This window comes from Macaca thibetana, chromosome 4, assembly GCF_024542745.1.
Source record: "Macaca thibetana thibetana isolate TM-01 chromosome 4, ASM2454274v1, whole genome shotgun sequence".
Taxonomy (NCBI): Eukaryota; Metazoa; Chordata; class Mammalia; order Primates; family Cercopithecidae; genus Macaca; species Macaca thibetana.
This window is the reverse complement of record NC_065581.1, coordinates 36,866,128-36,879,081: the sequence shown is the minus strand read 5'-3', so window position 1 is coordinate 36,879,081 and position 12,954 is coordinate 36,866,128. Positions and strand designations below refer to the sequence as shown.

The 12,954-nt window shown below is 39.0% G+C and overlaps 1 protein-coding gene across 4 annotated transcripts in view; it reads right to left on the bottom strand.

Moving 5' to 3' along the window:
* The window catches only part of MAPK14 (mitogen-activated protein kinase 14), an 83,309-nt gene that overhangs the window by 51,457 nt on the left and 18,898 nt on the right, over positions 1–12,954 (bottom strand). For all 4 annotated transcript variants that reach the window (XM_050787780.1, XM_050787781.1, XM_050787783.1 and 1 more), the window contains exons 2-3: positions 7,363–7,492; positions 887–945 (exon numbers count right to left, since the gene is read on the bottom strand). In XM_050787780.1, coding sequence (XP_050643737.1) covers positions 887–945; positions 7,363–7,492 — 189 coding nt within the window. The remainder of the gene's footprint in view (positions 1–886; positions 946–7,362; positions 7,493–12,954) is intronic.

Sequence of the window (12,954 nt, the reverse complement as noted above, 5' to 3'; positions counted from 1 at the left end):
CCAATGGGGTCAGGAGCCAGTGGATTCATGATCCCTATCTGAGACGCATTATGTACAGCTTCTTAGATCTTAGCAGTTTTCAGCCCAGTTGTCCATAGTGGTGACCAAATCAACATATCCTCATAGAAGCTTTCTCTCCTTCCCTGTTTCATTTTCCCTAGCCCCTACTACCAGTTCCTGAGAATCCCAGGCTCTGCTTTCTAGGGGGATCCCAGGTTAAAATAACAGAGGTGGTTACAAAGCTGGGAGAAGCCTTTCTCAACATGTCTGCCCCTTATCCCAGTGTAGCAATCTAATACTTCAAGGATCAGTATGTAGTTCTAGTATCACCACCCACATGCATGGGCGATAAAAGTGGAGGGAGTTTATATGACTGGGGCTCCATTACATTTCTTGAAGAGCACTTTAAAAAGTTGGGAACGGCCAGGCATGGTAGCATGTGCCTGCAGTCCCAGCTACTCAGGAGGCTGAGGTAGGAGGAACATTACAGCCCAGGAGCCTGAGTTCAGCCTGGGCAATATCACAAGACCCCGTGTCTTTTAAAACAACAACAACAACAACAAAAAAAAAAACCAAACCTGGGATAAACACTTTGAAAAGAAAAAATCCATAGTCAAAACTCTCTACTCCTTTCTCCATCGAACTTTTGTAAGAATTCAAGACTGACCCTTCAGTGGGGTACAATGTGCCTGAAATGATGCAAATACTAACACACCCCACCCATAACATATATCTTCTGGTATCCACCCCTACACCCAGAAAGAGTTGCATGATAGGAATAAAGAATTTTTTGAAGTCTGTATGTTGCTAAATGGTTCAGGAATAGAAATGGGCTATTAGTCTTCATTCTGTAGACCAGGAAGGCAAATGCAAAAGATTTACTCACACATCATTGAATTCCTCCAGAGACCTTGCAGGTGTAAAAACGTCCAACAGACCAATCACCTGTAAGAAAATATAAAAATTAAACAGTAAATAAATATTAAACTCAGTAGAGTACCCATCAGGTCTTAATCTTCTTTTCTTTTTTTTTTTTTAAGAGTCAGGGTCTAGGCCAGGAGCAGTGGCTCATGCCTGTAATCCCAGCACTTTGGGAGGCTAAGGCGGGTGAATCACCTGAAGTCAGGAGTTCAAGACCAGTCCGGCCTACATGGTGAAACCCTATCTCTACTAAAAATACAAACATTAGCCAGGCATGGTGGTGGACGCCTGTAATCCCAGCTACTCGGGAAGCTGAGGCAGGAGAATTGCTTAAACCTGGGAGGCGGAGGTTGCAGTGAGCTGAGATTGTGTCACTGCACTCCAGCCCGGGCGACAGAGCGAGACTCCGTCTCAAAAAAAAAAAAAAAAAAAAAAAAAAAGAGTCAGGATCTCACTCTTGACATGCAAGCTAAAGTACAGTGACACCACCACAGTTCATGGCAGCTCAAGTAATCCTCCTGTCTCAGCTTCCCAAGTAGCTGGGACTATAAGCACATGCCACCACCATGCCTAGCTAATTTTTCTTTTTTTGTACAGATGTGTCTCACTAGATTGCCCAGGCTGGTCTGGAACTTTTGGCCTCAAGGGATCCTCCCATTTTAGCATCCCAAAGTGCTGGGATTACAGCAGTGAGCCACCATGGCCAGCCAGGTCTCAATCATTTTAATAGGAACTAATTCAAAACCAGCTACCTCAGTTTCATAACATCACGTCACATCCTTAGTAACTCCAACTAATTTTCTACCCAAATTATGCTTTTGTTTTCTACTTGTTAACATCAATTCTCATATTAACCCATTTTACCATTAAAAATCTTCATCTCTTTAGAATTTAATCATATGTAGTCAGTAGTTTACCAGAAGGCAAAAAGATTTAGGGTACCTGCGTTACGTATGTACTAATGGTCTAATGAATTAATCCAACAGGAAAAAAAGGTCACATGTCCATGGTTGTTACCATAATATTGTTTTTAAAAAATGTATTCCATGAAAAATTTCCATCTTAACTGTATAGCCTTCAAAACTGACATATTTATAGCCTCAAAATATTCTCAGTATATTCTTGGTATTATTCTCACAAAGTCTTAATGGATCGGGTATTTAAATCAGACAATTTAAAAATGAAAAAAAAAAGTCTATCTTTACACAGGGATAAAGCAAAGAGCTACTTAATACTCAATAACCCAAGGTCTTTGAAAAGTTTTCTGATCATGAATTCATCCACATACAGCACCTCCATCCCCCACCTCCCATTCATTTTCCTTAAAACCCAGGCCATTCGTTTCTACAGAGTTAGGTATTGACAAGACAAATAAGAAATATTATAATTCATTTGTAATACGCCCAGCCATATTTGAGAGTATCTGGATATGAAGCAAGACTGTGGCCTCACTAGCACACTGTTCTAACCTGCCAACTTAAACACGAAGCTCTAGAAGTAAGATATGTTAATACTCAAAACATTATCATGAAAAAGATCTTCTAATTAGGATGTTACTCCACTCATCCAAATATCAGGCTTTTTTTTTTTTTTTTTTTTTTTGAGACACAGTTTCGCTCTTGTTGCCCAGGCTGGAGTACATGGCACAATCTCAGCCCACTGCAACCTCTGCCTCCCAGGTATAAGCGATTCTTCTGCCTCAGCCTCCCGAGTGCACCACCATGCCTGACTCCAAATATCAGACTTTTTAAAAGCAACTTCAATTTTACAGTCTGAACCTGAAAAGGAGGTGGTGGGACACATACTTGGAATTTAAGAATAGGTTTCAAGTCCTTGAAAATTGTTCCAAAGGAAATAGAGTCACTTTCAGATCCCTACCCAGACAACAGTATACAAGAAAATCAAAATTACCCATAATTGTACCACCCATTATAACCATCATTAACATTTTGAGATATATTTCCTTTGATTTTCTGATGTACATAAATTAAATTGGGGTTATACCATGCACAGTTTTATATCCTGCCTTTTTACTTAATATTTAAACATTTGTATACAGCATATCTATCATTTGTGTATACCATAACTTAACCAATTTCTTATCTTTAGACATTTAAGGAATACTGCAAGAAAAATATATGTATTTTGCACATCTCATATTTTCTTCCAGGAAATAAATTTCAAGAAACAGAATTACAGAATCAAAGGACATCAATATATTTAAGAATCTTAATATTGTCAAATTGTCCTCCATAGAGGTAAGGCCAACTTACATGCCCCCCCTCCCAATACAGTACCTGTGACCTCATTCATAATAGTGCTTTAAATTTAAGTCAAATCCATTTTCTTTTACCTTTTCCATCTAAACTGTAATTGTTTCCCTTGAGTTTGGTACACTCCTGGCTTAAGACCTCTGGACTTTTAATCATTCTCCCTTACACCCACTTCTACTTAAGGTAACTGAGGTCCAGAAGCTAACTTTATTCACCTGTTCCAATATTTTCTAATCAAAGATTCTTGTTATTTGAGATGCCCATCTCCTCAATATAATAGAAAAGTTTACAACTATTTACATTGTTTTACATTGTTTCCATTGTGATTGTGAAAATCACCCTCCTATGGAAATTAAATCATTAGAGATCCGATTTACACATGCAAGAGTTACCTCAAAGACAAAAAAAAAGTCAAAACTATTTTCAAATAAAAACTCCAATTTCAAACTGAAAACATAACAGACATTTTGGAACCAAACAGCTATAAGTTTGAACCCCAGTATCAGTCTGTGATTTCTTAGATCCAAGAGCTTATAATTTCTTCATTCCAATAACCTTGGCACTTGGAACGGAGCCTGGCATTCAACAGGAGCTAAAATGAATGGCCATTATGTAAATAATAATTGGCAAATACATTTGGTATCTTCTCTTGAGTTCCATTTTCCTCGTATGAAAAACATGAGGACATCATTGCTTATTTTCACAGTCCTGACAGCAAGACTGAGCAGATAACGTATCTGAAGGTGGCTAGGACAAAGGACTGACCCACTGTGGATCATCAGAATAAGTGGTGACCACAGCCCATACAGCTGAATAGAGAATTACAAAATACAATATACCTAAGCAAACTATCTAAAGCAGCTACTTCCATTAACAGAATTTAAGACATAAAGCTCAACTATTCAAATGATTAAAAAGCATGACTGCAAGAAGAAAAACAAAGTAACCCGAAAAAAAATAGAGAAAAGCCAACTAGTAAATACCCTAGCAAATTTTAATTTCCTAAAAAGGGCAATATTTATAACATTTAATGTATTTAACATAAGGACACCAAAAATAACAATTTTGAGATTAAAACTACTCATGTTAAATCAAAGTACTTAAATTTTTGATGGGTTTTCACAAAATACCCCTCCCTCCATTAATCATATTTATGAAATATTAATCATAAGGAAAATACTGTAAAACAAAAAATTCTCAGCATTAAAATAGATCTGGAAAATATTTTAGGAATCTATTCATTTCTCATTTCTTTTTTTTTTTTAATATAATAATAGAGACTGGGTTTTGCCATGTGGCCCAGGCTAGTCTCAAACTTCTGGGTTCAAGCAATCCACCCACCTTGGCCTCCCGAAGTGCCAGGATTACAGGCATGAGCCACTGCACTCATTTCTTAAATGGAAATTCCCTTCTAAATCAAGTCATATTTTAGTCTATTTCCTTAACTCCTTCTGCTGTTACATGACTTCAGTCACCTCAAAGTAATCCAGGAATAAAAGTTTTAGAAAAGACATTTATAATACAAATAAGCAGCAAATATCTCTAATGATTATCCCATCATGGTCCAAAGCCTGGCAAATATAAGTCATATTTTTTATCAAATTAGCACACATCCAAAAAAAATACTTTAAAACTCAGTATCCAAAGACCATATTTAGCATATTTAACAACAGCACATCAAAACAATCTCTTGGTCTACAATGGTAAGGTTAAATCTAAGGTTCCCAAATAAAATTTACAAAAGAATTTCTTTGATCATTTTTAAATTCTAAAATGTACAGATCTCTAGACCCGTATGTGGGCCATTTCTGTAGTGTCTGCCCAGACAGCAAAAGGATGCAGCTGGCAGGCTGCCTCCCTTTAATCTTTCCTTAGAGCAGGTGTTAATGAGATCAAGGTCAGAAGTTCAATCAGGAATGGTCCAACTAACTTTGTTCAGAGAGAAACTCTCACAGTCACAGAGGACATCCCCTAGCTTCAGTCACTCACCTAATAAATGTTTTATTTATTATTCATGATCACTAACAGAAGAGACAACTCAAGATGAACTACCGACTGTGGGTCAGAGGCATTTTTGTGTAAAAGATCACATGTGCCCTCTGGCACCTGAAAATTGTATTGTTACCAACACTTAAAATGGTCACAAGTTTTAAGCTTCTGTTGCTGCTGCCTGTAGGAGGTTTGGCAGCTATAAAAATTGGATGGTGACCCAAAACAGTAATTTTTTTAAAAAGAAGAGGAAGGTAAACGAGACAAATTTCTCTGAAAACCCTCAATTAAACTTACTGGAAGTTTTGGTTCTTTATTGGGTAAAATTACTTTTACATTGTAAGCACCTAACAAATGTTTTTAAAATAGGCTAAAATGCAGGAATTTTTCTACATTGAGTCAAGTCTTTTGGCTTCAAACATTTGCCAACGGAATAGAGAACTATGAGACATTCAGCCATGTATCTTATTTTGTTTAAGTAACAAATCACTGATATCTAGGTGACCATCTACCGCTAGTAAGCAAGACACTTATAAAACAATACATGGAAATTAAAATCCTATTTTTCTAATACTATGATCCCTAAACACTGGCTTAACATATTTAGGAAGAAAAGCAGAACAATCAAGTGTAGCACTGATAATCTCTTAAACTAGATGTTCTTAAATTAGTGTAGCCACATCAATAAGATCCTAGGGGCTCCCAAAGGTGCTCTGGGGTTCCATAAATGCTTGGCTTGCATTTCATTTTCAAAATATCCTTTATACTTGCAAAGCTGTGACACTATCTCTGTCACATATAATAATGTGTAATGAAAAACAGCATACACACTCAAGTGTGTTAAAAATCAAATGCAAACACATCCCTTAAAGCTGCCAGGCCACCTTGATTTTATGCAGACCTAGGAATAAAGTTTCTGCTGCCAGCTTTTTCCGCATATCTCAACTTCTTGTAAACATGTCACTGATTAGGAAAGCTGCAGCTCCACACTGAACATTCTTAAAACTCAGGTTTGCACATAGCTACTTATGTAAAATTATATTCAGGAATAGAAGTTTTCTGTAGAAATAGGATTTCCTCGATACTATACAATCAAAATAAAATGTGAAAATAAAAAGCAGCAGCTGTGATTATAATGGTATCCATAATCCAATTACAAATTTAAGTCTTAATGTTCTCAATTTAGAAGAAATTTGCACTAATGAAACAAGTGTATGCTAATGAAGAATCACTTATCTGTGACTTTTTTCTCGCTATGAAGAAGTTAAATTACTAAAACAGTCTAAATAGTCAAATAATAAATTCACAGATTTTGAATTTTCTTCTGCACAAAAAACAAGCAGTACAGCCAAAGGACTTTGAAATCTCTATGGCCAATGCTTCCACGATGCTACAAACTCCACAGTACCCTTCATACAGCAGTCACAGAAATTCACAACTTGATTTTGAAGTTCAGTAAAATGTCTTCAGTCAACTGTCTTTTTACTTTCAGTTAATACTCCAATTATATCCACTTATTTACCGTATTAGAATTTGTAAGCATCTTGGCAGAATGGCAATGTCCTCGAATTACCAAATTGGTAAAAAATAAAAAGTTATAATTAACTTAAACAATGCCTCCGACATATTTATTAAAATAACTGAATCTGGAAAAAAAGAAAAATTATTAACAAATATATAAAATAATAGCCCTCTTTGATAGGACCTTCAGTGAGCCTAGGGCACTCTTCCTCAGATTTTTCCACTTAAAAATATTAAGGCTATATTATGAGAATATGGGAGTCTGTGGCTATTTTGTGTTTTGATAGCCACAGACTCCCACATTCTCATAATAGAGCCTTAGGAAAACCAGGCAAAGAATACACAACCTTTTAATATTTTCTCTTAACAATTCTTGTGAATTTTGTGTTATATTTCATAATATATCCTTTTACTTTAAAATTTTAAAGAGTTCCTTCCCCTCTAAAAACCTTTGAGTAAAACTAGAACTCCAGGAAGATGCATCACTTTCATTCCAAGTCTTTGACCTGACATAACCAAGTGGCCACTAACACCCCAGGACAAGAAGCAGGGACCAACATTTGATGCACTCCAATGCATTTCCATCTGCAGTAATTAAAACATTTTCCCCAGCCTATTCAAGATCAAAATTTATTCTTCCTTGAATGAATTAACTTACATTTTCATGTTTCATATGTTTAAGTAACCGCAGTTCTCTGTAGGTTCTTTTGGCATGAATGATGGACTGAAATGGTCTGGAGAGCTTCTTCACTGCCACACGTAACCCCGTTTTTGTGTCAAAAGCGGCACTAAGGAGAAAAAAGGGAAAAAAACCATTAAAAAGGTGTTCTAAATACCATTTTGGGGTATTTATACGGCTATTTCCAAATTAAAGGGTCTATAACAAAATACAAAAAAAAAGCATAAAGATAAAAAGCAAAATGACCTATTATCCCACTATCCAAATAAAGCTTATTATTTTTGGTGTTTTCTCCTTGTCTTTTCTATGTATCTAAATCAGGAGTCAGCAAATTTTTTTCTATGAAGGGCCAGATAGTAATATTTTCAACTTTGCAAACCCTAAGACCTCTGTCACAACTACTCAACTCTGGTTGTAGGAGGAAAGCAGCCAGAAAATAAGTTTAAAAATGGGTGTGGCTGTGTTCTAATAAAATTTACAAAAACTGGCAGCTGCCTGATCTAGATGAGCCAACAGATTAATAAACAGAGTTGAATTCTGTCTTCCCTGCCTAGGCCTCACTGTCGTCACCTTGCCACATACACTGCCTGATTAGAGTCAAGGCCCAGGAAACCGTGTTTTCAGGACAATAAATTGCCACAAACATTTCTGGAGCACCTACAAAGTACTTGGCCCTTCAGGGAATGGGGGAAGAGCAAAACAGAATAATAAAATAATTTCAAATGGTGATGAAAATACTATGACTAAATAAAAGGGTAATGGGATAAAGAGTGACAGAGAGCCAGCGGAGTTATGACACTTTAGCTAGGATGGCTAAGGAATCACATCTGACCTGAGAAGGAAACAATGTAATGATTAAATTCCCTATATAAATATATAAGAAAAAGAGCTTCAAGCAGAAGAAATAATAATATTAATGTTTATTGAGTCTTTACCCACACATACAAGAAATTATTCTAAGCCCTTTACATTAATTTGTCTCAATTCAGCTTTTGTAATTCCCCGAATCTCCTATGAAAAAACACTATTATCATTCCCCAACTTACAAATAAGCAACTGAAGCACAGAGAGGTTAAGTAACTTGACCATGGTCACAAAGCTTAAAAGTGGCAGAGCAGGGAGTCTGGATCCAGAGCTTATGCTACTGACCACTTGACTCTGCTATCTCTCAGAAGAGCAAGTGCAAACAAATGAAAAAAGAAACAGAGGTAGGAAAACTATGGCATGCTGGAGTGAGTGACAGAAAGACGGAAGGGCTGTGTGGGTGGAGCACAGGGTGCAAGGGGAGAGTGGGAAGGGATGATATAAGAGATGCAGGCAGTGGCTAGATCATGGAGGACATCTACAGCAAAAATGAGATGTGTATTTTAATTATTTTTAGAAATCATCACCAGGCATGGTGGCTCACGCCTGTAATCCCAGCACCTTGGGAGGCCGAGGCGGGTGGATCACAAGGTCAGGAGTTCGAGACCAGTCTGACCAACATGGTGAAATTCCGTTTCTACCAAAAATACAAAATTAACCGGGCGCAGTGGCGGGTGCCTGTAATCCCAGCTACTCGGGAGGCTGAGGCAGGAGAATCGCTTGATCCCAAGAGGCAGAGGTTGCAGTGAGCTGAGATTGCGCCATTGCACTCCAGCCTGGCAACAAGAGTGAAACTCTGTCTCAAAAAAATATATAATAGTAATAACAGAAATTGTCTGGGCCAGTTCCATTATGCCTCATCCTCCAGTTTGTCTCGGTCTCTAATATGTATCTAAGACTTTCTGGTCATCTATTATCACCAAACTCTCTGCCTGCCAAACTTGCTTTTACAACTCTGTACCTACTCCAGTTCCCTTCCTTTCACTCCCAAACTTTTATGCCATGCCCTCAATCTTCAAATCCCAATTTGTGATAAACTCCTATAAATCTGCAACCTCTTTTCTGAACCTTCCCTCCATCTCTGTGAAACTAGGCCATTTCTAGAAGACACTGCTTCTCTTATAGCCCTGCCATTAGAAAGCATTCTCTAATAGCCCAGATACCTCCTGGATAGCAGGTGGGTAGGAGTCTTCCTTGGCAGCCATTATCACTTCAGGACCATTACTTTCCATTTGTTCTGTAAAATACCTCCTGCTCACAACCCTGATAAACCTATCCCTCTCTGCTGCTGGTATCCACTAACCTGACATTTTCCATCATTCATTGAAAAGTTAGTGTCTATCCAGAAGATCTCTCTACACTCCCAACTTCTGTCATCACTCTTGGCAACTTCAACATCCAGGTGAACGGCACACCCAACATCCTGTTTCCTGATCTCTCTAGGAAACTCCACCACACCCAGCCGTCTTCACAGTCACACTCTAGACCTTTATTCCTACCAAAAACTGCCCAACCTACAAAATTTTGAATGCCAGCAGCATTTGCTTTTCATCACACACCTAGTTACTTCTAGTTTACTTGCACCCTGAATACAACAATTTGTTAACCTCGTCATTGTTTGTTTCTATCCTTCAGCCCTCTTCTGTCTTCATTTCCCTTCCTGTTCCATGATTATAATCACTTCCTTGTACTTCTCTCTCTCTCTCTCTCTCTGATGTACTCACCTGGATAAAATTTAACCTTGGGTAATCTCAACCACTTAATTCTCCCATGACTGAATCCAAAGAACTAACTGAGGTTGAACAAAAAAGACCGTAGAATCAGATTTTCATTCTTAGTTTCTGACCTTAATCTCAAAGAGGCTCTCAATAAAGCCATTTTCTTCTAGTAAGTTCATTTTCCTACTCGAAAATGATCATTTGACATGATCTCTCTCAAATCTCCAACTCACCCTCTTCCCTCAAGAGTTGCCCTTACCTTCACTGAGAAAACAGAAACCATCAAGAGGGGAGCTCCATTTGCTTATCCCCAAATCTATAAACCCATCGTCTCCACCTTCCCTGTTGCTATAACTAAGAATATACCCTTTCTTATCAAAATTCAAGACCACAATATATGCTTTGGAGCCACCCTCCTCATCTTCTCAAGGATTTCCCTTCTTCCTTCCTCTTCTCCCTTGCATCATCAGTGTCTCCCTATCTACTGGACCATTCTCATCAGCAGAAAGGCACTCTACTTGTTTGCCACCTTCAACCAACAAACAAAAGACTTCCCTTGACAGTTCTCCATCACAGTTAAAATTCTCCAAAAAAATCACCTACACCAGAGGTTCCCAGATCAGCAGCATCAGTTTCACCTGGGAATTTATAGGAAATGAAAATTCTCAGGTACCACCCCAGAGTTACGGAATGAGAAACTTTGAACTAGGTCTAATAATCTGTATTTTATCAAGCCCTCCACATTAGTCTGATACATATTACAGTTTGAGAACCACTAATCTATACCTTTGCTACTCAAAGTGTGCTCCATTGCTCCATGGACCAGTAGCACTGGCATTATCTGGGAGCTCATTAGAAAATGCAGGATCTCTGCAGACAACAGGAAAGGAGAAAGGAGAAAGGAAAAGGAAAATGAAGAGGAAAAGGAAAGGACAGGACATCTTGGGCCCTAAAATAGAATCTACATTTTGACAAGATTTCCAGGTGATTAATATACCTCTTAAGATGTGAGAAGCACACATCTACACAACTGACTCATTTCAATTCCATTCTTCCCTCAATCCATTCCACTGAAACTGCTCTTCTCAAGGTCATTAATGATCTCTGCTACCAAATCCACTTTTCTAAGATTAGTAATTGACATAGTCACCACTTTCTCTAAATACTGTCCATCCTGGAGTCTTTATCAACACTTCTATTGGTTTTCTATGACCCCTGTGGCAGCTCCATCTCTGTCTCCACTGCATGTGCTACTTCTACTCAAACTCTCTATGTTGGAGTTCTTCAGGACATGGTACTGGGCCCTGTTCTCTCTCCCATATTCTCTTTCTAGATAATCTCATCTATGTCCACAACTTTAAATTAAATGCCATCTATATATTGAAAACTCCCAAATTTATGTCTCTCACTGAAATCTCTTCTCTGTGTCCTGACGTCTCCATGAGAAAGGCACATAAGCACCTGAAACGCAGCAAGTACAAAACACCCAGAACTATTCTTCTCCATGTCTCTGTTATCCAATAAATGGATTGTTCATCCAGTTGCTCGAGCTAGACATTTGATTGTCATCCTTGATTTCTCCCTTTCCTCAGTCCCCATTCAAATCTATTGGCAAGTCTCATGGTTTTCACCTCCAAAATACATCTCAAAGTCAACTGCTGTTCATTTCACCACTATCATATTAGTCCACGTCACCAGCCTGCCGGTCCTTCTAATATGCTCTCCAAATGCAGCCAATACAGTCTTTTAAAAATACAAATGATGCCAGGCACAATGGCTCAAGCCTATAAACCTAGCACTTTGGGAGGCCAGGGTAGGAGGACTGTTTGAGCCCAGAAGTTTGAGATCAGCCTGAGCAACACAGCAAGACCCTGTATCTACAAAAAATAAAAAATTGTTTGGGTGTGGTGGCTCACGCCTGTAATCCCAGCACTCTGGGAGGCCAAGGCGGGTGGATCACTTGAGGTCAGGAGTTTGAGACCAGTTTGGCCAATATGGTGAAACCCGTTTCTACTAAAAAAATACAAAATTTAGTGGGGCGTGGTGGCACACACTTGTAACCCCAGCTACTTGGGAGGCTGAGGTGGGAGGATCACTTGAACCCAGGAGGTGGAGGTTGCACTGAGCTGAGATTGTATCACTGCACTCAAGCCTGAGCAACAAAGTGAGACTCTGTCTCAAAAAAATAATTATAAATAAATTAAAAATCAGTCAGGCAGCCAGACGCAGTGGCTCACGCCTGTAATCCCAGCACTTTGGGAGGCCATGGTTACGAGTTTGAGACCAGCCTGGCCAGCATGGTGAAATCCCGTCTCTACTAAAAATACACATTAAAAAAAATTAGCTGGGTGTGGTGGCAGGAGCCTGCAATCCCAGCTACTCAGGAGGCTGAGGCAGAAGAATTGCTTGAACCAGGGAGGCGGAGGTTGCAGTGAGCTGAGATCACGCCATTGCACTCCAGCCTGGGCAACAAGAGCAAAACTCCATCTCAAAAAAAAAAATTAGGCATGGGCCACCATGCCCAGCTACTTGGGAGGCTGAGGCAGGAGGACTGCTTGAGCCCAGGAGGGTTGAAGCTGCTGTGTGCCATGATGGCACCACTGCACTCTAGCCTGGAAGATACAGTGAGACTGTCTCAAAACGAAAAATAAAAAATAGCAATTAAAGTACAAATTAGATCACACCGCTCCCCTCCTTCAAACCGTTCAAGAAATCTCCTTGGCATACAGAGTAAAACACAAATTTCTCATGATGGCCTACAAGGCCCAGGTGATCTGGCCACCACTGATTATTCTACCTGCTCCTGTGCTACTCTTTCCCTCTCTCTCGGCCACTGTGTTCTGCTAGCTCCTTTCAGTTCTTTTAACTATTCAGACAGGCTGCTCCTGGTTCCTAGGACTTTCTTCTCCTCCGCACCCATCCCACTCCATAGCTAAATCCTTACCCTTCAAGTATTGGTTTAAATAGTCACCTGCTCAGGAACCTGTCA